Raw genomic sequence first — 25,035 nt, forward strand, 5'->3', positions numbered from 1 at the left:
GACCGCGAAGCTGGGGAACCGGGTTAGAGTCTAGGCAGGGACGCTCAACATTCTGTGATTCTGGGCAAATCAAAAAATCTCCATGTGTCTAACAAAATAAAAGTGTTCATCTGTAATGCAACTGGTGCTCATGTAAAGTGCTCTGATACCTTTGGGTCGAGTTTGTGCTTTATAAAACAAAAAAAACAAAAAGGTTGAGCATGTCACCTTTAGAGTGTGTTGGTTGTGACATGCTACACCACTTTGAAGGTGGCGATGGTGTCATCTGTGTTTTTTTTTATTTGTTTGTGTCTGTTTTTGAGCTGTTTCCTGGGTGGTTGAGGTGACCTTAGAGGGTGGTGTGGGCATCCTGGATAGACGAGATGGCGTGGAGATCTGAGAATTCATCAATGAAGTCCCAGGAGGCCGGCAGATGAAGTGGTGATCGGAGTTGCAGCTAGTGGGCAATGGCATAACAACAGGTCTATGGAGTTGAGTGTTATTTGCTTAATGCTACCTTTTCCTGAACCCTAAAAAACCCTTACTACCCTTTAACGCTACGCTTTACTGGGCACTAAAAATCCAACCCCTATCCACCACCCGTCCCCAGATACTTCAAAGACTTATTATATATGCATTTTTAATGAAATGCATTGTAACTTACCTTGTTGTATTGGCAAATGCGTTATGAATCCATTGTAGTGGATGCGTTAGATTGGTATAATAGCAGTCCAACAACTCGTGAAGTGCCCCTATAGAAAGAGAAGAACCCAGAACCAGAGGACAGAGTGAGGAGGTTGAGCGCATTGCCTGCAATCTACATTACCCAGAGACACTGACTTGATGATTGTTGCAATGTGTAGTACTGAGTGCATTTTTGCACAGGGCTGAACATTCACTCTATTGTCTGATGGTTCGTGTCCGCATCAATACATGGTGTATATTCACTCAGTGACAGTGCTCAAGTTGTGCCTGTTCTCTTCTCAACAATTCTCCATGGCTCCTATGATGTTTCTACCTTCTCTCGGTCTCTGTCTCAACCATGTGTGCCTACATCCTGTTGGACGTTTCAGGGTGCTTAAGTCCTAGAGTCTTCTTAGCTCTTTTGTTGAATGTTAAATCCATATTTAAATAGCTGCTCTGCGTCTGTTTATCAGCTGATTGTGTGGATTCAGCTTAGTTGAAAACAATTTTTAAGTCCTGCGACCATCTGTTACAGACTTTCTTGTTCTTTAGCTTCTCAGTGATATGCCTAAATGTTGCACATTGTTGCAAGGTTGCTCGTGATAGATCTTGGGAAATCGTACTGAGGTGTCCTTGGGTGTCTGTTTTCTCAAGCACCTCCTTTTTTTTTTTTTTTTTTTTCTTCTCTGTAATATTTTGCCTAAATTATTCCAGGTCACATGCTTTGTATTTTCTTTGGGTCTACTTTGTGTTCTTTGTCTAAGTGTATCTCTTCCAGGATTGTGAAGAATAAGAATTTAATAAAAGTCAGAACGTTGATGCCCTTTATTCACGCTTCCTGGCCCTTTACACAATTATTTTACCTTCTTGATCTGTTTTCTTGCTCCTCCACTTATAGAAAACCAGGCAGAGAAGCTCTTCAACCATATCTTTTTTTTTTTTTTGCTTTGATTTGAATTTGAATTCTTTAATAACCGCTGTTTAACTTTCCACTTTCAGTATCCTGGGCCATCCTATACCCCTCTGCGCCTGCACTGGCACAGAGGTCGTTAATTTTGGTAAGCAGGGTTCTCTTCCGGTTCTGAATGCTTCTGTCAATCTCTTTGTAAGGTCCTCTTTAAGATCTTGCCTGAGGGGTTAGAGGGAGCTTTGTAGGTCTACATTCTTAATGGTCATGTGGTTTGTCAGTGACCTCTGAGGGCCACTCTTCTCTCAAGTCGTGGCCTGATGACTGATATTTGGTGTGGAGGTATGGAATGCAGCCCTTTTGCAACCCTTTTTAGGAGGCATTCTATTGCATGGGTTAACTCAATTTGCTCTATTTCCCATGTTTGCCAGTGTTTGGAACAGTAGGTAAAGGGGGCCCCCAGACTGTGATGTCCACCTACTGAGCTGACTGTTTTTTAGCATCCATAGCTAATTCCTTTTTCCACTAGACTGAATCAGGCAGGAGAAGATCTACAACTGTAATTATTGCTCCACCCAAAAATCAGTTAATCTTGGTGGGCTTGCCCTCCGATGGGCTAAACAAGCTTTAGGGCCATCAACTCTAGGGTGGGAGGTTCCATTGCGTTTATGTGCTATAGGCCGAGAGCCAGTCTGCATTGTAGATGATACCGCTTCCTCTCTAGCTGCCTGTCTGCTCTGCTCCTCTTTTCTCCTTGAAGATAATTTCTTCTTTAACATTTTCTAGCGTGCATGGGAACATATCACCCCCCTAAGACAACATGGTTTAAAACTTGTAGGGACTGTGGCAAGCTGATGCCTGTGACGGATCCTCACGAGGTGCACCTCTGATGTTCTGGTTTGCATACAACTCCAAGGTCTGTGATGACTGTGCTCCAAAGAACCCGAAAGCCATCCGATAATGTGAACCGAAGCTTTGTCACAAAACACCTCAAGACTCCATGGAGGTTATGCTCCGGATCGAAGTCAGGAGTGCTGAACCTCTCCCGAAGCAGTTACTGCGGCAGGTGTTCTTCCCAATCAATGTCTTTGGGTAAATCCAAGAAGAAATGCAAGAAGTCAAAGCGGTACTCTGGCCCTTCCTGCCACGGTTGTCACGGCATCACTGGGTCTCCAGGTTTTGCTCCGATTCAGAAGAGGATTCGATTTCAACCCTAGTCCTGATGTATTCCGAGTTTCTGAATCTGTCGGCAATCGAAACCTGTAGAGAAGCCATGCTGCACATCTACGGCATGCTTCCAACTTCTTTGGTGCACCTTTGGGGCCCCAAGGATCTGCAGGGGCCTCCATTTGGGTTACGGCCATGGCACCTATCCTTTGCACCATCTGTCTTTTGAATCTGCTTTGGAATTTGTACTGGCGATAATACTGACTTCGGGTTCTGGTGCTGAAATGTGCCCCCTTCCCCATGAAAGTAAGGGTGGAGGCGGAGTCGTAATCTGTTGTGGTGTCTCACTCTGTGCTGAATTAGTCTCCACTGAGACCATGCCCAGAATCTGATGTGTCGCAGACGATACTTAGTCCCTCTGATGCTGACACAATATGTGTTGCGCACAGACACTGCATTAATGTTTTGATTTGGACTCCGACTCTCTGAAGACAGTGGGTGTGATTGGGATGAGTTTGCACCACTCTATGATGAGGGTAACTGGTACATGGTGTAGGAAAGTGCCCCCTGTTGTCATGGTCTCCCATACATTTTGCCACTGGTACTAATGTTTTTCAACTTATGTGCACTGGGTACCTGCTAACCAGGCCCCAGTGCCAGTGCTCTTTCACTAAAACAAGGTAAATTGGCACATACTTTGGCACCCCTGCAAGTCCCTGGTAAGTGTTACCCATGGTACCTAGGGCATGGGTACCAAAGGGGATCCCTTAGTGCTGCAGCATGTATTATGCCATACTAAGGGGCCCCCATACAAATTGCATGCAGCCTGCCATTCACTGTGTGCCATGCCAAAATCTCTACATGTAATATATGTAAGTCACACCTACAGCTGGCCTTGTAGTCCTAAGGGAGGGCGCATTATTCTACATGAGGGCATATCTGCATTAGCAGATATGCCCCTGTGCTGTGTAGTTCAATTACTACATGGTTTATATTTACAGGGATGCCATCTTCAGTATCTGTACCGGGCACTGGTCATTACGCGTTTCCGTTTTTGACATGGCCAACCCCACTTTTTACCCAGTATTTGATATGATTTTGACTGGACGAACACTGGGTTCCTGCTAACCAAGTACCCAGTGCCAGATCACTTTCCCAAAACTGTACAAGTGGTTCCCCAATTGGCAATACCTTTAGCACTCCCTGTAAGTACCTAGTAAATGGTATCCATTTCACTTCGTTTTAGCCTGGTCATTTAGCTCTCACAGTCTAGATGTGCCTAGAAAACTGTTTAAAGGAGTGCTTCTTTTTATTTGTTTCCCTTTTTTCCTTTTGTGGGGCGACATATCTGCTCCTACTAAATCTCTACATGATGCAAGTCTGATGTTTTAAATAATTCTAATCTTACAGCTGTTCTCTGAAATTGATGCTCACAAGGTATTGGCCGTGATGCTTGTATGATGAGCATCTTGCGCGTTTTGGTATTCTACACCTTTTGCTTTCAGTTAGCGTCTTCAAGAACTGCAGCATTAAGAATTGAGACCTGGTTGGATGAAAATACATATTATGAAAAAAAGATTAAATAGAAAATATCAAAGAACTTTCAGGAATCCAATGGGCCCAGAAAGGGGTAACCGGGCACTGATTGTAACAACAGAGGTTTTTTTTTTTACCACTGGCGTCCCCTTGTCTCTACCTTAATAGTGAGACCAAAACTGAGCAGCAGGCACATCCCCTTAGTATTTGACGCATGGGGTAGTGAAGTTAAGCAGTTCAAGGCTTACTCTGGTTGGTGATTTGGGATAGAGACTTGAAACTCACTGTAACATCTCTCAGTAACAGATGGACTGTAATTTACTGATTGCTTTTACTTTAGAAGAAAAAGTACTTTAGTCTCAACACACAATGCAATGCTGTACATAAAAATCCATAGGCATAAATGTGGTGTACCATTTATAAGATTACTGCTTACAGCAACTGGGGGCAGTCGATATCTTATTGCGACTGTTCACATAGGATGGGTATCAATATATGCAGTACAGATGCAAACATGTTGACCTTGAATTGGCGGAAGGAGTGGTGGGTTCTATTCTAGTTTTGTGTCTACCTTTCCCATAAGGTTGCTTTTGAGTGGCGTGTAATACATTAAGTAGTCCCCTCTGCAGTGTCATGTCTTTGCACTGTACATTGTCTTGTGTCTCTTTAGTCTTTTCAGGCTGAGCCTGCTGGTGCCTGGCTGGGGCCAGGAATGCTCCAGGTGGTGTGCTGTCTGCTGCATGGTTCACTGAGCAGGATCACACCGACTCTGCCCTGGCCAAGCTGATGCTGTCACTGCTTTCAGTGTGCAGTCGCTGAATGTAGAAAGACTGGTAGCAGGCATGGATGGGAAGTGAAGGTTGTGATTTCTTCACTTTCAGATGAATCCCCACTGAAAGTAAAGTGCTCACCCTTGTTGCAGTATAGTGATCTAGATGAAAGCTAAAGCCAGTGTGGAGAGCAATAGTGATTTACTTCTGCACCTTTTGATCGCTTTTTGAGACTGGCCGTGTTGTGATTTTCTAAGTGCCAGGCCATCGGGCAGTATGTCCTTCTTGAGAAAAAACCTTAGGATTTGATTGCAGTTTTCAATAGTGCATCCCCTTCGTTCTTGTTTCTGTGAATGCCACATAGGCACCAGTGGTGCAAGGGCTTGCCACAGACCCTAGTGGTGCAAATCCTTCCTTTGACTGTAGCAAACTGATTTCAGTTCTTTTTGCCTCCGCTCCTCATAGTCCTCCTTTTCTAGACTGTCTCTTCTCTGTGTAGGGGTAGTTCCAGCACCCGTCCTCCGCAGTCAGTAACCTCATTGCCTCAAGATGGCTCTTCTTTTGGCAGGTGGTAGAACTTTCAGGTTCTTCTTCATCAACCTGGCAAACAGGAATAAGCAATCTGCGACCCCAGCCCTAGAACACAAAAAAGGTTCTTGGCTCAACTCCTGTCTGACACGTCTGTGGAGAAATCTTTGCATACTAGCTGGTAGTTTCTGCCCCATACCTATACCAAGCTTGCAAATAGAGTTTACGTATTCCACAAACACAACATTTGAATTGGTTTCAGGCAATGCCTGACCTATGTGTTTGCCTCCCAGACTGGTCTAATCAAGCTACTTGTTTCTCTGTGTTCGCAGAAGGGAGGCGGTGGAGTCCCACAACAAAGGCACAAAAGTCTGAGGGTTTTCCCCATTTAGCCACCTATTAACATGTTGTGGGCAGCAATTCTGGTGAAGAATGCAGGAGAAAGGGGGCAAGTATTTTCCATACATGACTATAGGGACCCTTTATCTCCTGTCCTCCACACCCAAGAGTCTGGTTTAATGCAAATGAACTTAAGAATGCTTTGGAGAAACCCTGTAATCACATTGCTCTGAGGCGCCCCTCAAGTTTCATCTTATGCACCTCTCCAGTGCTGAATATTAAAAAGGATATCTATTCTGTCACAATCACATGCAGCACACTAGCTCCACGTACATTTTACTGCCCATGTATAAACTACACACATGCACAATTCACATGTCGCATGAATAGAGAAAAATGACCTAATTCAGGGTACTGAGAAACTAATTTAAAACACTGGATAGGTCATTAAGTAATACTCCCTGGCAGGCAACAGATGAAAAGGCATGTCCTGACTTTATAATTTGTTGCTGCCTCCACTGTTAGTCCTGTATAGCGTGGTGGGCTGAGAGAACTCCTACTCTTTAAATGTGGAACCACAAGGTGTGCCGCTCCAGACTGCAGAGGGCAGCTTCAGAGGCTTCCTCCTTGTCACAGGAAGGCATCAGCACACGCACTTGATTGTCGTGCCTTCAGAGACAAACAAGTATTGGCACAGCCAATAGGTCTCGCCTTTGGGACCTTATAAGTATTTAGTTATGCAGCACAATATCCTTGGTGCAACAACATTAACTGTTGTATGGCTAAACACTTATAAGGTCCAAAAGGCGAGACCTATTGGCTATGCCAGTGCTTGTTTTCTGTAGTTTTAGAACTCGACCCTAACTTGACTTGCACTCCGCAGCGCTGGGATGCCCCCGGGTAGCCATGCGCTATATAAGAACATCATTCATTCATTCATTCATTCATTGAAGCGCTTTACATTAGCACCAATTATATTACACAAGGGCATATTCATTGTTGGTAGGCGCGGGGACATGAAGTGATTTGCCCAGAATCACAGTATGTTGAGCAGGTGCCGAGACTCGAACCTGCTTCTCCAACTAAAAAGTTGGCAGCTCTGGCCGTTACGCCACATCCTCTCCCTCATGGGAGGAATGGAGCTTATACCGACAAAATGACACTTCAAAGCACCGAGAGGCAGCAGGTGTTGAAGGAGGGAACATGACAGGGAACAAGGAGACGGAGGAGCAAGGAATGGACTGTTGAGGTTAGAAGCGGAGGGAAGAAAAAACGGGAAAGGGAAGAAGGGAACAGGAGAAAGAAGAGGGAGAAGAAAGAGAAAGAAGGAACTGTTGATGGGGAAAGGGGTATGTGAGAGTAAAAACGGGAGAATGTGAGACGAAAAGAGAAACCAGGACATGCATTAAGGGGCTTATCTTTTTTGCATAAATCTGAAACAGCCCATTGCTGGCTCTTAAGCCAGTTATTAATGGACCGCATTATATATACTCCTGTGTGAATATGATTATTGCATTATGCAATGTAAACCAGGAACGAAGGAGACCGACAAGTATGCTCTTATCTTGACGATGAACAGGGCGCCATCATTAGCGTGAATGCTGCAGACACTGTGCACATAGTTTGCACCGTCCGGAGGGTGCGTCACACTGAAGGGGGAAAACGATGGCCTGACTGCGGTTAACAGCCCGCTAATTGGCTGGGACTGTTTCTCGAATTCTTGATCTCTGGATGGCGGTTAGGGGGGCAAAGGGCACATTAATCACCGGGGCTGCTGCCGTCCTGCAGAAGCATGGTGTGTGTCACAACTGCAGAAACGGTTTGAGGTGCTAAGGAGAAATTAGGATGATAAATGCTGCCGGCACAGAAGCCGGGAGTGCGGTTACACTACTGTGTGCTGATGTACACAAACATACTGGCTGCTCTTTCAAGTGAGATGGTTATGTTAAGTGTGGTGGTCATTAGGCGTGCCATAATTTACTGCGTCCTTCAAGGGGATGACATCATGTTTCCTCTGACAGCCTCTAGCACGCTCTTTTCGAGGCCTGGATGAGGGTCACACTGAATGAATGAATATACACTTGTAAAGCGCATGGCTTCCAAAGGACTCCCAGCGCTAGAGACAGAGCCTAACTCGAGACATGCCAGCAGATTCAAGGGAACAGCAGGGTCTTCAGTTGTTTGCGGAACAGAATGTGGTTGGGTTCGAGACGAATAGGATCTGGTAGTTGATTCCAACATTTCGCCGCAATGGCGGAAAAACACCGTCCACCACTCCGCACCCGGTTAACTCTGGGAATAATTGCGAGATGTTTCTTCTCAGAGTGCAATTATCTTTTTGGAAGATACCGGGGCATGTTGGCACGGAGAATCGGTGGAGCGCTATCTGAAAGAGACTTGTGGGCAATACACAATGCCTTAAATTAGATTCTCTCGGCCACTGGCAACCAATGCAAAAAGGTGATGTGAGGCTTAGCGAATTCACGATTATGGGCCTGCATCAGTAGTCGTGCAGCGCAATTTTGGACTGTTTGAACTTTTTTGATAGTTGAGCCGGGGGCGCCTAGATAGATGGCATTGGCGTAATCAAGCCACAAGAGGATCAAAGCTTGTACCAGCAGTTTCCTAGCGCTAAAGGGCAGGAGGGGTAGAATCTTTCTAATCATTTTAAGGATGCCATAGCAGGTATCTGCCGCCCTGCGCGCCTGTTCCCCAAGGTTCAGTGCACTGCAATGCATCTTTGAACAAGCATTGGCCTCGCAGCCGTGAAAGTGACTCAGCCGCGAAAGTGAAAGTAATCGCGAGCGATGAAAGCCGCTGCGAGTGTAAGGGTGGAAAGCCAGATGGCGCCTGAGGATAGCCAGATGGTGCCTGATCGCGCGCGTAACCGCAAGCTCTAGGCCATGGCAGATTTTTCAAAAGCGCACTTACTAAAAGTCTCGCCAGTGCAGCGCATGAGCTGGCTCAGGCGAGGCCTAAAAGGAAAAAACCTCACCGAACCTCTCTAAGCAGTAGCCGATACATGGGTGCACACTGCCAAGACCCATGCAGGGGACCCTTTCCATTCCAACAGACACTGTTATGCGTAGGTTTATTTAGCTATGTGGTGTTTTAAGAAGTATGAAAAAAATAAATAATAGCCGCATCCTGATTTTCTTTCTGTCTCTCGGCCCTTAAATGTGAAACCTGCAAATTATTGTAATCATGAATTTTCTGCTTTAATGCCTGCATTTTACCTTTTGGTGGTATAAAGAAAATATAATTAAAATAACACTAATTTAGCACTCTGATGCTTCCATGTTGGAATTTCAGCAATTCAGAAACCAACCTCTTTCACATTAGCTCATTTGTAAGGGAACAAGTTCCTTCTTGAATCCTACACATGCGGAAACATTGTCATGCATTTGCCAACCTTGAATGTCCAAAGGCATACATTTTTAAACATATGAAGTGGTACAAAAGGAAACAAGTGGCCTTTCACCAGTGTTGGTCTCAATGTACTGAGTGATCGGTCTTGGATTGTAGCTTCTTCTCATTGACACAGCTACCTGCATAGACCTGTACTTCCATGAGACTGGAAGCATATTTGAAGTCTTCAAACTTTAGGCCCATGAAATTGGATGTACAGAACCTCTTGAGTCTCTTGATGCATAAGGTATTACAACAATACAAGGATGGCAGGGTGCTGGCCAGAAATCAGTGTTCCACCCTGACCTTCCCTGCCTGTATGCAGACTTTTTAGTTAGCCATAGCTTCCTAGTCGTTTGAGTCCACGTCTCCCTCACTTAGCAATACTTCCGCCAGTACTTCTTTCTCCAGGCTCTCATATTAGTCAAAGTAGAACCATTCAAGAGGGAAGCCCAGGCAGTCTTCTGTACCCTCAGTTGAGGCTAAAAGGTTCTCTCTCATGGAGTAGATGTCTGTTCTTAAACCACTGGATGCACAAACCACACCAGTGAGGGAATGTTTTGTCTCCAGCACCACAGTTGATCTTTGACCACTGGAGACTCGTGTGAGTGCTTGATTGTCCACAGTTCCTTAGTGCTAGGCTCCTGATGTAGCAGTTTGATATTTGGCTGTGAATTGATAGTTCAGTTGTTTGTCTGGTTTCAGCTAAATAAATGCCTGTCTGTTTGATTCTAGTCTATTTCTAGAATGACATCACAGTGTGCTGTTACAATCAAATCAAAAAGAAAAATGTGAACTGCCAGGCAAAGTCCTCCCATAAACCATTACCTGACCAAACCAAGACTGTTTTCTCCCCGATTGGGGCTCGTCTGTCTGCTATTGCTTGGGTTCAGTGGTGCAGTGAGCATGGGCCCAATATCTGGGCAAACACTTGGCACTTTGGACGGTAGATCAGACACACACGTTTGTGGGAGGTATGCAGCAAAGTGAACAGCTGTAGAACTTGGACAGTGGAGGAGGGAATATGGTGATGGTAGTCGTGTGTGTGTGTGGGGGGGGGGGTGGGGGGGGGACCGGATAGAAAAAAAAGAGCAAAACGTTTTCCCACTGGTCAACTATCTTTGAACATCTGAGGTGGTTCTGTCTAGTGTGATTGACTCCATAATACCTGTATCTATATTTAGAGATGCAGCAGCTGTGGCAAAGTATCCTATCTTCCCAAAGACCATTTCATTTCTAGAAATTGCTGTTATTTAAGTGATATAAGCATTTTTGAACGTAGTCTCATTTGCATCCCTTCCATTCCAGAAAGTACAGAGACGTCCATCCTTAGACCCTACAAATTTCGGATGGAAGAGATTGAGGGCTTTCGTTACCGCTGCAGGGTAAGTGTTGCCAGAATACATTTTTGCTGAAAAACAAACTGTTCAGACTGAACCAGAAACTCAAAAATGGTGCCAAGGAAGCAATTGCCTGCTTCTGTATGGTGAATATGTTATTAGCAGCAACCACAAGATGCCAGAAGCTCCTCTTCTCTACTAGGCTTCTAGTGAGCATTGTACATCAGACTAGCTAGAACATGGGGTACCACAGGCTCCTTTCTAAATGTCTAATGCACCCCACGTTGCATTGCGCAGATCATTCCCTCCACAGCTGAACTCACTGTCTCTGATTATAAAACTGACACCCTCTCAGTGCTCCGAGCCACTCTGGTGTATCTTTGTTGAGTTAGAGTACCAAAAGTAAAAGTAGATCCCTTGATCTAAATCTACTGCAATGAAGAGACACCTAAAAAGAGGATCAATAAGCTGTCTTGGACGTCTCATGAACACCTTCATCACCACCACTTCGTCCCAAGATTGACTGCAAATCGACTGCAAGAATCAGTATTCATTCTTTATTTTATATCTCACTCCTCCCATCTTGTTGTTTTCCAAAGCTTTGCCTGTTTGCTGTGACAACTGTACAACATTTGTATGAGGTTTTTTTAGCAGCAAAACCAGTATAAACAAGCATTGAAAATGCAATAGGTCTCGCCTTTGATTAAGTTAAAGCCATTTGCTTTGCTAATGGTATTGTATAGCATAGCAAATTGCTTTAACTTAATGAAAGGCGAGACCTATTGCATTTTTAATGCTTGTTTTAGATTTGTTCTTATTGTCGTGCACTGATAAATCCAAATAACTGTGACTGTGACAATCCGATGCACTTTAACTACAGCATATGTTTTATTTATTTATCTTTTTTTATCCTTGCTGCTTTGTCACTGATGTGTAAACTTGTATGGCACAAATGCCTAAATAAAGTTGTTAAATGGAAATGGACTCAGGCAAGTAGACATTGCAAGTGTGAGATGTAGGAGGGCCGATCCTCGAGGACCACTCATTTGGCTGATAATCCACCATGTTTCCCTACAGGCTCCACATTCATGCTCTCTGTGGCGAATCTGTGAAATACTGAGAACTCTGCGAGTTAATGCACAAGTCGTCAAGTATATATGTAACCTGAAGAGGGCGCATCCTTTCATCCTTTCACAGACCATAACATTAGTGCCTCTGAGCTCGAAGAGTTAAATTTGTGATTCAAAGTACATGAATAACAGTTTAAGGATGGTATATGAAATAACTTCTTTGATAATATGATAGGCACTTGTGCAGTTTTTAATATTTTGGTAATTTCAGCTACCCAAATGACAGCGCAGGTTAGATGTGACACCTTGAATAAGTGCATGTGGGAGGTGACTGGAGCTGAGTATGGCTTTGTTTCCTTGAGACCAAAGCCCTCGCTTCTGTCGTAATTCATGTGCCGAAAAGCCGGGGGCGGGGGGAGTGAAAGGATCTGGGATGAGATCCGAGAGTGGAATCCGGGGGCGAGAAGCAGGAATTAGCAGCATAGTTTTAGCACAATTCAATTTTAGCTCATCAGCGTCCTTTCCTCTTAGGTGACCTGCCAGCGATGAAGCATTGATCACTTCTACTGGTGACACGAAGATAAATCCTTGAGTCCGTCACAGACGCTGTGATTGACTGCGTGTGATCCATAAATGGCTTTAAATCAGTGCTACAAATTGGCGAGACCTAAAAAAGAAGTCCCCTCGAGGAGCCTTTAGTGTTACTAAAGACGTGGCGCTAGCGAAGCCAGTGATGAAATCGATCAGAAAAAGAAGATGCACATAAACATACAGGGATTGAGGGGTAGCGTAGCGTTGCTACAGTCCGTGCAGTACAACGTCATGTGTTCAACGTGAGTTTCACTTTGTGCTTCTCCCATGAAGGACCGGTGGTGGCACACGCAATTGTTTAAAAAAAAAAATAAAAAATAAAATGGAGAAAGCTAATAATGAGCCTACTGTGTCACGCTGCCGGTAAGAGATCCAATCCCGGTGGGCGTGGCTAAAAGGAGACAGGGTGGCAACAATGAGGGATTGACATGCCTTGGGTGCAATCATTGCACTGCCTTTGGCATAATTTGTGACGCCAAACGGCGCGCACGAATCAAAGCTGAAGGCGGAGATGGGACATGGCTTCGGAATCCGTATTGATTCCAAGAAGCCTCTGCATGGCAGAGTAGAACATGCGCTGCTTTTGCCAGGCGGAGACCTAATAAATGTCTGCTGTCCTCCCTGTGTAATCATAATGCATAGTTTCTTTGGCAGTCATATTTACATATTTTCCCCTTTTGCTCTGTGATCAGTTTCATTAATCCCTATTGCTTCTCATATTTACAGTACCCTCACCTTTCTGTGTGATCCCACTCCCCTTACTCCTCTGTCGCGCACAGCTATCCTTCCTCTGTTCAGTGTCCTTGGCTCACCTGTATTTTAATTCTTAGCTGTTATTCTTCCATCCAGGATGCAATGCGCTCTGTCACGAAGCAAGCCATAAAGGAAGCCCGCCTGAAGGAGATCAAGGAAGAGCTACTGAATTCCGAGAAGCTCAAGGTACGAATTAAATCTGCGAATGGGGTAAATCCATCTGGGCAGACTGTCCGCTGCGATAACAGGTTAAAGTACAGTCATAAAGTTAAATGACTGTCGCACACATTTCTTCATCTGATAAAATAAATATTTTTCAAATTTGCATTATGGGCACTTAAGATAAGGAAATAGCCTATGTTTCTTCCTCAGTGCATTTCACCATTATTCTTGGTTTCTGTTTGAGACTTACCATTATTTTCAAGGTCTATTAACGTTTTTCTCAAGAATAGTGCCAGGTTTACAAAAAGAAATATTGGATCACTTCACGTGATTACTTTTAACAGTTCACTAATGCCCACATTCCACCAGTTGATTTGTACGTAAATCATTCTCAAACCTTGTTTCACATACCTCATCTCATCATGAGTACTAAAGTGTAGCTGCAGTAAAATCATCCATCAAATGGATATTTGCATTGTCTTCACAGAAGTGAAAACCAAAAGTAATTCAACTTCATACCTAGTTCAGTAACCTCTTCCTGTATTTGTTAGTAGATACCACTGGATTGTAATTTACCTTATTAAATTCCATATTTTTTAAAGCATAATATTCAGAAATGGGATAAGAGTAATTCCACAGTGCATTTTGCTAGCTATTTGTTGTAACAATTGAAAAACGAGCCATATTCTTTTATTTTGCAAGATCACAATACAAGGATATGAAGTGCAAAATGTGGTGAAAGAAAATCATACCTGTTCCTTGTCAGAACCAAAACTGAATGATGTACTCTGAAGGGGTTTACATATGGTACATGAAAATATTATCTCTTATATAGTGAATGCAATTATAGGTTTGCAATGTCATAATGGGTGCTACTATCAACCAGTTTAATGGCACTCATTTTATCCATTTTGAGAGTTTCTCTGACCTGAATACAAAATTGTAGTGTTCGTATTAGTGTTCTTGACTGCATCTACTTAACTTAGCTTGCCCAGTGCCTATTCCTTGTACTTCATGATGTGAAATTCTGGTGCTGCATGCTGACACCAGATAGAACTCAAATCACTTGTTTTAAAACACAAAAGAATTGTGCAAGAAAAGTGTTGAATTGTCCCTTACTCTTTTCTTTTCCATTTGGACACTGGATGAGAATTGGACAATATTATGGTTTCTTGTGTGTAAGTGTTCTCTCCATGGGCATATCAGCCTGCACATCTTTCCTGGCCATCTCCCAAAATGTCTGTACCCAGTGGATTCTTAAATGGTAGTCAACCCATTTCCCTTTTCTAGAGTGGTTCCTGTACCTTAAATAAAACTTTCCCGTCCTTGTTGTGTCCATCTCTCTTGACAGTGGAAACCGATTTAGGGCTTAGTTTGAGCCCACTACACATCTCACCTAGGCTCAGTCTGAAGTGGTCTGACATAGTGTAACATGCCTGGATTGGAGGATGGCGTTAACCTTTTAAATGTTGCAAACCCTCTGGTTTACCCCAGCTTCCCTCCTTTGCCACTAGCGGGTTATTAATATTGGGCTCCTTGGCCAATTCTGTGTTTGTTCTTAGTCGATCTGTGAACACTGAGCAGGCCTGTGCACAAGTACAATAAGAAAACTAATGAACCAAGAGTGGAAACGTTGCCCGATTCACATTCTCCCCTAGTACTGGCCCTGCAGGCCAGGAGATTCAAGACCAGAGAAAAGAACGTCACTGGGATTGTGAAGCTGAATCTTTGCCTGTCATCAGCGTGAGGGTAAACTTGCATTTTGCAGCGTGAATCTTCCTGGATTCACATGCTGTGCAATATTCTGCCATCTAGTGGTTGGTTCCGTAATTTTCCCTCCTTCAGTGATGCAGTCAATGCCCCTCCCAAATCCTTAGATTTAAAAGGACCACGCAGGAGTTGGTCTTCACACACTGAAGTGGGGTCCAGTTGTTCTGGCTGGAAGTGATTTTTTTTTTTTTTAAACTATCATTTTTATTGGCATTTCTTTGATTAAATACATCACATCTATATCCGTGATAGTAATACAAGAAGATGCATCACATTCATTTACTTCCTTACATGAGGTTGGATAACATTGTGTCATAAGTTCTCCCTCGTAGTCTCAATTTAGTGGTGTTACTGTGGAACTAATGGAGAGGCAGTGTCCGCGTTCCTGTAAAGTGACCTGTGTGTTATGCTGTGATGTGCACTCTCGTGTTTATCTCTGTGATAGGGGTTATGTGCCAGAAATGACAGAAACTGGAACGAACGTGGGAAATTGAACCGAGATACACTGTGTCGTACGTTGCTCCATTTGGTGGTGGGCGCCTGTGTGTGGCAGCCTGGCATGGTGTCTAGTTAGGCACCTGGAGGTGGGGGGGGGGGGGGGCTGGGGGGAGGGGGCGTGGCTGTCCGCTGTGAACTTTCGAGCACCTAGCCCCTTTAAGAATCAGCCCGCTGGAGAACGGGTAGCCTGGGACCCTGACGATGTTTCCTGTTCGAAGGAGTGGAGTAACATGGCCCACGGCATAGAGCTGGCTGGAAGTGGTTTGTTGATTGTAGACCCATGTGTTCGAGGCATGTTGGCTGCTGAATTCATATCTGTGCATAGATCGCCGCCTAGTGTTGGGTCCGGATGATTGCACATTGTTGTCCTGGAAGAGTCTTCGAAGTATCCTGAGATGGGTGACTCCTCCCCTGGACCACAGTGCGCATGGGCCTCCTCTCCATCCTCAGATTGTTTTTTTCCGCCATTGGGTTCGGATGCAACTATCTTAGCTCAACTTCGGAATACTTAGTTTGAGGCCAAAAGGCCTATAGTTTTCGTCGGTACAGTTACCGTTCGGTGTCGACTACTAGTTCTAGTGCTCCACACCCTTTTCAAAATTTCGAATCGAATTGGTCCAAACTTCGACGCTCCATCGACGATGGAATCGAGAACTCCGTTCAAGAGGTGTCCGTTGTGCCACGCCAAGTACCCTCACATCGATGTCCACCCGGTCTGTAATAAATGTCTCTCGCCGGATCACGACGAATCAAAATGCATGGCCTGCGCGCGGTTCCGATCCAAGAAAACTCTACGGAACCGACGGGCAGCGAGGCTCGAGGCGCAGCAGGCAGCGCCCGCACCCACCAACATATTCAGCACCGAGGACGAGGACGCCGAGAGCGTGGAAGAAATACTATCTAGCCCCGCTTCAGAGCATGGTTCCCAATCGGACGACGATGACTAAGAGCTCTTTCGACGTGAAGAAGCAGTCGACGAGGTAGGGGACATCGACGAAGCCTATGGGGCTGAAGAAGACAGCTCTCCCGAGGAGTTAGGCCAATCCGTCGAAACGGAGGCCGAAATTAGTCGTCAGGCTCCGGTCGAGGGATCGCCTTAGGGCCTTACCCAAGACCTAATCCATGGTTTCTCGGCCCCGCCTTCCGGCCCGGCACTGAACACTATGCAAGAGCCAATATTACCCAAGACGACCGGGTTGTTAAACCCTAAAACATCCATCGCTCCAGTCCCTTCCAAATCGAAAGCGAAACTGGTGTTGGTCGGATCAAAGGCGTCGAAACAGTCCACTGCCTCGGCGCCGACGCCGAAGAAAGTCGTCGGCTCCGACCGCGTACAAAAAGACTTCGGCGCCGAGCTCACCGCAGCAGACGCGGTCGACGCACTGAAGAAGCGCGCCCCCGTGCACCACAAAGCACCGACACCTTCGGCGCCGACACCGAAGCCCGTCGCCTCCGCAGTCAAAATGGCCGCCTCGGCTACGTCGACGCCTAAAGCACCGATGCCGAAGAAGTCCTCGACTACGTCGACTATCGATGCATCCCTTCAAGCCAGTGACCCCCTTCCGACAAAAAAGTCGGGGTCGGCCTCCACACCTACTACCAAGATGCCCACCAAACCACCATCTCAGTTTGCGGTGCAACAGGTCTCTGCATCTCTCCAACGTATCCGGGACCAGGTAGCCCTCCACTCTACCTCAGGTCCCCACACTACCTCCCACGGTACAGTGCACTCGGAGCCCACCAACATTACCTTTGAGCTGCCACCGACATCGGCACCGAAACTCTTTCAAATTCGGACACGTGTCCTCCACACACAGTCCACCACCTCTGGCCTACCAGAACACGACCCTTCAGGGCCACAGTTTATCGACGCCGACACTGGCAGGCTCATGCTCCACAAGTGCAAGATCACTCCAGTCAGGGAAGAGGTGCCATACAAAATTCCTCTTAAACGCAAGCTACCGGCGGAGCAGGAACCAGTGCTACAAGAGCACCTCCATCCCCTCCACTTAGATCTGCAGTCCTTTTCTCCTACCCCTTCTGAATCGGACCCAATGCAGGAATATGGTGGGGACGATACCATCTACCCCGGGGACGCAGATCCCGATGAAACACAGGATCCTGATCAGGCATGGGATGACCCCACAGACCCAAGTGTCACGCCACATGCTCAGGACGCGCAACTCTACAATATTAAAACTTCTCCTACAGAGGACACGGCCGCATTTAATGCCCTTATCGAACGGGCTGCTGCTCATCATGGGGTGGAACTGCACTCTGACGCCATTGAGGAGGACTTCCTGCTTGACACTTTCGCATCTTCGGAAAGAACTGTCAAGACTCTGCCCATGCTTAAAGGGGTTCTGAAGCCTGCCAAAGACATTTTCAAAGACACCACAAGAGCCCGAGTCTTAAACCCCAGGATTGAAAAGAAATATAAGCCTGCACCTGGTGACCCTAAATACATTAGGGGTCAGTTGCCATTAGACTCTATGGTGGTTGCCAACGCTCGCAAAAGAGCCCACTCACAGACAACTGGTGATGCACATCCCCCAGACAAAGAGTCAAAGGTCCTTGAAACATCTGGCAAACGTGTGGCAGCGCAAGCAGCCAATATCCTGCGCATTGCCAACACACAAGCACTCCTGGCACGTTATGACAGGGCACATTATGACACGCTAGAGTCACTGCTCCAACACCTACCAGAGGAGTATAAAGAGTCAGCGGAGCTCCTCATTAGAGAAGGACAACTCCTCACTAACGCGTCCATAAAATGCGCCCTAGACGCAGCTGACACAGCGGCCAGGGCAATAAACACTAGTGTCATGCTGCGACGCCATGCCTGGTTACGCATCTCGGGCTTCAAACCCGAGATCCAAAACAATATCCTCAACTTACCGGTTAACACGGAATTTTTATTTGGCCCAGACGTTGACACTACCCTAGAGAAAACAAAAAAAGACACAGATACTGCCAAATCTATGGGGGCGCTACAAACCCAACAATTTCATAGTGGTTTCTTTCGTCGCACTGGAAATAGGGGAACATCAAGAGGCCAGGGGTCACAACAACAGTATGCCAAAGGTGGCACACAAACCACCTACGACAAAAACAACAGGGGTGGATATCGTGGATCCAGCGCCAAGGGCAGGGGACGTGGATATGGCAACACCAGGTCCTCCCCAAAAAACAAACAGTGACGCCCTCTCCCTACCCCCCGACCACTTAACACCTGTCGGGAGACGACTCCAGCTGTTCCTGCCCGCATGGAAGAACATCACCACGTACAGGTGGGTCAGGGACATCATTCAACATGGGTACTGTCTGGAACTAACTTCCACTCCACCCAATATACCACCGAAGCACCGCCCTATGTCAGCCGAGCACTTACATTTACTCCAGCAAGAGGTGCTTGCTATGCTCGCAAAAGGGGCCATAGAAGTAGTGCCCACCGCCCAGCAGGGCACAGGAGTGTACTCTCTGTACTTCTTGATCCCAAAAAAGGACGGCTCGCTCCGACCTATCCTAGACCTGCGACCCCTAAACCTATATATACTGTCGGAGCATTTCCATATGCTCACCCTCCAACAGGTTCTCCCACTACTCACTCAGGGGGATTTCCTAGCTACACTAGACCTAAAGGATGCATACTTCCACATACCAATACACCCTTCACACAGGAAATACCTCAGATTCACCATTCAGGGGAATCACTATCAGTTCAAAGTTCTCCCCTTCGGAGTAACAACAGCGCCCAGGGTCTTTACCAAGTGCCTGGCGACAGTGGCTGCGCATCTGCGAAGACAAAATATTCACGTCTTCCCTTATTTGGACGACTGGCTAGTTCAGGCCAAATCCGCACAACAATGTGCCACCCACATGTCCCACACCATTCACCTTCTTCACGATTTGGGATTCTCACTAAATTACCCAAAATCAAGTCTACAACCTGCGCACGTACAACAGTACTTAGGCGCGACAATCAACACTCTGGCTGCCACAGCTCAGTCAACTTTAGTGAGAATCAACAGCATGCAACTGCTGATCTCAAAATTCAAACCTCAACACTCCCTTTCGGCGCGAGTGTTCATGCAGTTGATAGGCATGATGGCCTCCTGCATCTTCATAGTCCCACACGCAAGACTACATATGCGCCCGCTTCAGGAGTGCCTAGCACGTCCGTGGAATCAGGCTCAAGGACAGTTGAAAGACCTAGTGTTGGTGAGCGGTCGGGCATACAACTCTCTGCATTGGTGGAATCCACAAAACCTTTGCAAGGGCCGACCGTTCCAAGAGCCTGTCCCACACATAATACTGACAGCGGACGCGTCTCTCCAGGGATGGGGAGCTCATGTACTCAATTACACAGTGCAGGGACTATGGACTACACAACAGAAGAAGATGCACATCAACCTTCTGGAACTGATGGCAATCTTCCTGGCAATGAAAGCATTCAAAGTACACCTGTGCAACAAGGTCGTGTTGATCCGGACGGACAACATGACTGCCATGTACTACATACAGAAGCAGGGAGGAACACACTCTCCACAGTTGTCTCATCTGGCTCAGAGCATGTGGAAGTGGGCCATTCAGAGGAACATATTCCTTATGGCGGAACACCTCCCCGGCAAGGACAACCAGATGGCGGATCTGCTCAGCAGACACAGCCACCAGATGCACAAGTGGGAGTTACACCCATCAGTACTCCAACCGTACTTCCAGCAGTGGGGTCATCCAGAGATAGACCTATTCGCCACAAGGGAAAACGCAAAATGCCAAAGCTTTGCCGCCAGGTTCCCACATCCACAGTCACAAGGCAATGCGATATGGATGAACTGGTCCGGCAGATTTGCGTACGCTTTTCCCCCAGCGCCGTTGATACCGCTGGTGGCACGCAAACTGCAACAGCACTCACTGACACTCATCCTGGTTGCTCCAACATGGGCACGCCAGCCATGGTACACCACCTTTCTGGAACTTTCCGTGGTGCCGCATCAAAGACTGCGGATCAAACCCGCGCTTTTGACGCAGAACCATGGAGAAATTCAACACCCAGATCCGCAACAGCTGAACCTGGCAATCTGGCTCCTGAAGTCCTAGAGTTTGGCTACCTAAACCTGCCACCTGACTGTATGGAAATCATTAAGGAAGCTAGGAGACCCACTACCAGAGCTTGCTATGCAGCCAAATGGAAGAGGTTTGTCGTTTATTGCACCAACAATCACATTAACCCGCTAGACGCATCTATTCAGAACATAATCTGCTATCTATTACACCTATACCGATGCAATCTAGCATACACCTCAATACGTATCCATTTAACCGCAATAGCAGCCTATCTCCAAAACAGGCAGCACCTCTCTTTATTCAGAGTGCCTGCCATCAAAGCCTTCTTGGAAGGACTTAAACAGGTGATTCCCCCAAGGCACCCCCCAGCCCCGGTGTGGAACCTCAACTTGGTCCTCACCAGACTAATGGGTCCACCCTTTGAACCTCTCCATTCTTGTGAGATTCAATTCCTTACCTGGAAAGTAGCTTTCCTGGTTGCCATCACTTCCTTAAGAAGAGTTGGTGAACTCCAGGCACTAACCATTCAAGAGCCATTTATACAAGTTCACGCAAACCGGGTCGTACTGCGTACCAACCCCAAATTCATGCCTAAAGTAATATCGCAGTTCCACATGAACCAAACCATCGAACTGCCTGTTTTCTTTCAAAACCCACAAAATGTCGCTGAGAGGATGCTCCACACACTAGATGTAAAGAGGGCCCTCATGTACTATATTGACAGAACTAAAAACTTTAGGAAGACTAAACAACTCTTTGTTGCCTTTTCTCCACAACACAAAGGCAACGCCATTTCCAAAGCAGGTATAGCCAGATGGATCGTTAAATGTATCCAAATTTGCTATCAAAAAGCTAAACGCACATTAACGATTCCACCACGAGCCCACTCAACACGGAAGTTAGGGGCCTCCATGGCTTTCCTGGGAAACATTCCTTTACAAGAAATATGTAGAGCAGCCACATGGTCCACTATACATACATTTACAAAACACTACTGTGTAGATGTACACTCAAAACAGCAGGCAGCTGTAGGACAGGCTGTTCTCAAAACTCTTTTTCAGACTGCTGCAGCTGGCACGGGTAGCCGCCGCTAATAGGAGGTACTGCTGTGTATTCTATGCACAGATATGAATTCAGCAGCCCACATTGTCTCAAACTGAATATGCTACTTACCAGTATGCATCTGTTCTTGGCATGTAGGGCTGCTGACATTCATATCGCCCACCCTCCTCCCCGGCGCCTGTAGCGGCTGCAGCACTCAGAATTACTGTATAGCATGGTCATCACTTTCTATATCTACTCCATCACTGCCACAATGGCGAAAAACAATCTGAGGATGGAGAGGATGCCCATGCGCACTGTAGTCCAGGGGAGGAGTCACCCATCTCAGGATACTTCGAAGACTCTTCCAGGACAACAATGTGCAATCATCCGGACCCAACACTAGGCGGCGATCTATGCACAGATATGAATTTCAGCAGCCCTACATGCCAAGAACAGATGCATACTGGTAAGTAGCATATTCAATCTGGTCCTGCAGTCAAGCCCGATCTTAAACAGACCAGTTCCCACTGGGGTTCTGGTGTCCCCACTGATTGCAATTGATGACCTTGTCACTCGAAAATCTTGGCAGCAGTCAGTTATCCTGCAATACAGCCATTAAAAGAAAAGTCCACCATTGAAATTCCATATTGGAACATGGCCAACTGTTTCCATTAGTCTCATTAAAAATAATAGGAACCAGTTGGGTACTTAGCTGTCCCAGTACTTTAGTTGATTTAACTCTGTTCCTAGTGGATAACCCTTTCTGATTGAGAAATCTAGCTGCAGATTCCTTACTTTTGAATTTCCCACGTTTTGGACTGGATCTTGACCTGGACGATGACACCCCTTCCCTGTCTCCCCCCACTCCCACACCCACCAACACACACACACACATGGATCAGAACCGATGCCGGTAGTGACACTGAGACCTTCCCTGGCGCCGGGCCCCACGCTGAGACTCTTGATGGCACCCACCGGTGGCTCCAGCCCCATTCTCATCCCCGACCACCCGGGGCTAGATCGGCGCCCATCGACGCCAATTCAGGCACCGAGAGAACCTTTTGGTCCTAGGTTGGTTCCTCAGCCTTACTCTGAAGGGATAGGAATGGCGGAACATTGGGAGGGGTCACTGGACCCTTTACAAGGCCAGCCATGGCACGAAATGGACTGGTACGAGGAATTGGGTGAGGCCAGTGGTCTGGACACCTTTCCTGATTCTGGTTTGCTTTCTACCCCTACCGTGGCCATGAAGGAGGGAGCTTCATATGCTATGGTGGTGCTCAGGGCAGCTGAGGTCTTGGAGCTTTAGCTCCCTTGTGGTTCAGTTAAGACTAACATCTTGACAGAGGTCCTGCATCCAGGTATCTCCTCCTTGGAACCCCTCCTGCCTTTCAATAAGGCCTTGACTGATGTCCTGCTGGGAACCTGGTCCAAGCCTTTCAAAGAGGCTCCTGTGAATAGGACAATCACCCGCTGCTATCACCCTGCAGCGGGCGATTTTCCTCACCAACCACTCTACCTCCGAGAGCTTGGTGGTTCAAGCCTCTACATCTCGGAGCGCCTTCCCTTACGCACCCCCAGACAGGGAATCAAAGAGGCTGGATAGTTGACTAAAAATGTTGTTCGAGGCATATGAGCTGCAGATTACACGCTTTTGCATAGATCGCCATCTGGTGTTGGGCCCGGATGTTTGCAGTTTGTTTTTCCTCTTGGAAAGTCTTTGGAAGTCACGAGGTCGGTGACTCCTCCCTTGGATCGTATTGCGCATGGGCTTCGGCTCCATCCTCAGATTGTTTTTTTCCGCCATCGGGCTCGGATGTAATACTTCGTGCTCCGGTTCCGAACATTTCCAGTTCGACGATCGTAGCGGAATCCTCGCTTATCGCGGTATTGTTCAGATCCAGATCTCCTCAATCACCTTCTCTTCGACACATCTTCGATTCCAGTCCTCGACGGCGGCCTTCGGGCCTACCCAATCTCTGGTCCCGGCTGATGGAAAGAACTCCTTTCAAGAAGGCGGCTCAGGCTCGAGCCAGCCCTCCAGCGGTGCCGAGAAACACACTTCGGCACCGAAAAAGAAACCGGCCTCTACCTAGACACCGAGCTCCGCACCGAGGCCCTCGGTGTCGAAACCCAGCCTTTCCGTGCCGACGCCATCTTCGGTACCGACCAAACCCCATAAGGCCCTCGGCACCGACACTTCCAAGCCGAAGCCCACCTTGGCGCCCACCAAGAAAACGGAGGTTCCCAAGCCCAGTGCTAAGCACGGCACGGACAAGCCTAAAAAGTCATCTGCCCCGAAACCTTTGGCGCCAACGGAACAAACATTGTCACAGGAACTGTTTACACCGGATCCTTTGCAAAAGACTCTTACCAAGGATCCAAAAACTGGACATTTGGCACTCTCTTCCAAAAAGAGACATTTGGACAAACCGGCTCCGCCTCCACCTCCAAAGAGGAAGGACTCTGCTACCTCCCCTTTCAGAATGCCTTCCCCACCTCCTCCACCCTCTCCACCTCCGCCCCCTCCACCTTCTCCACCCCCACCTCATCGCTCTCCGACCCCGTCCCCAGATGATGATGATGATGATGATGATCAGGGGGACCCATAATACGATCCAGGGGGATGTGCTCCAAGACCCCACCCCTACAGGATCCCCAGACCCAAGGGACAACTACAATAATCCAGATATTCCAGACGTCCCACAAGATGACCTATACCCTTCCAGGCCATCTCCACCGGAAGACTCATTAGGTTTCCACCACCTACTTCAGAGGGCGGCACATTATCACGGGGTAGAGCTACACACTGACCCAGTGGAGGAGGATTTCCTCCTCGACACCTTTGATACCGCACATAGGTCTACCTCCATACTACCTATGCTCAAGGGGGTGATAAAACATGTGCCGAGGTTTTTAAGGACCCAGTCAGGGCTAGGGTCATTAACCCACGCATAGAAAAAAAGTACAAAGCTGCCCCCACAGATCCTGCCTATATCAAAGGGCCAACGCCACTAGATTCCCTAGTGGTTTCCACTGCACGGAAGAGGTCAAACTCCCAGGCGTCAGGCGAAGCACCACCACCTGACCAGGAGTCAAAGCTACTAGACGCGTCGGGAAAGCGCACTGCTTCACAGGCAGCCAATATGTGGCGTATCGCCAACACTCAAGCGCTATTGGCCAGATACGATAGGGCGCATTATGATGAATTAGAAACTATAATGCACCACCTCCCAGAAAGATACAAAAATAGGGCCAATAAATTAATTCAAGAGGGTAAGACTATAACGCCTCCATACGCTGTGCCATAGATGCAGCAGACACAGCCTCCAGGGCCATTAACACTAGCGTCCTCCTCCGTCGCCATGCTTGGCTGAGAGAATCAGGTTTCAAACCTGAGGTACAGGCCTCCATCCTAAATC

At 47.0% G+C, this 25,035-nt stretch overlaps 1 protein-coding gene across 1 annotated transcript in view; it reads left to right on the plus strand.

Moving 5' to 3' along the window:
• Positions 1-25,035, plus strand: part of DDX56 (DEAD-box helicase 56) — a 127,293-nt gene that overhangs the window by 87,141 nt on the left and 15,117 nt on the right. Inside the window, exons 10-11 of the mRNA XM_085636089.1 lie at positions 10,627-10,703; positions 13,169-13,258. Coding sequence (XP_085492215.1) covers positions 10,627-10,703; positions 13,169-13,258 — 167 coding nt within the window. The remainder of the gene's footprint in view (positions 1-10,626; positions 10,704-13,168; positions 13,259-25,035) is intronic.

The sequence above is a fragment of the Triturus cristatus genome, chromosome 11 (genome assembly GCF_964204655.1).
Source record: "Triturus cristatus chromosome 11, aTriCri1.1, whole genome shotgun sequence".
In the NCBI taxonomy this organism is placed as follows: Eukaryota; Metazoa; Chordata; class Amphibia; order Caudata; family Salamandridae; genus Triturus; species Triturus cristatus.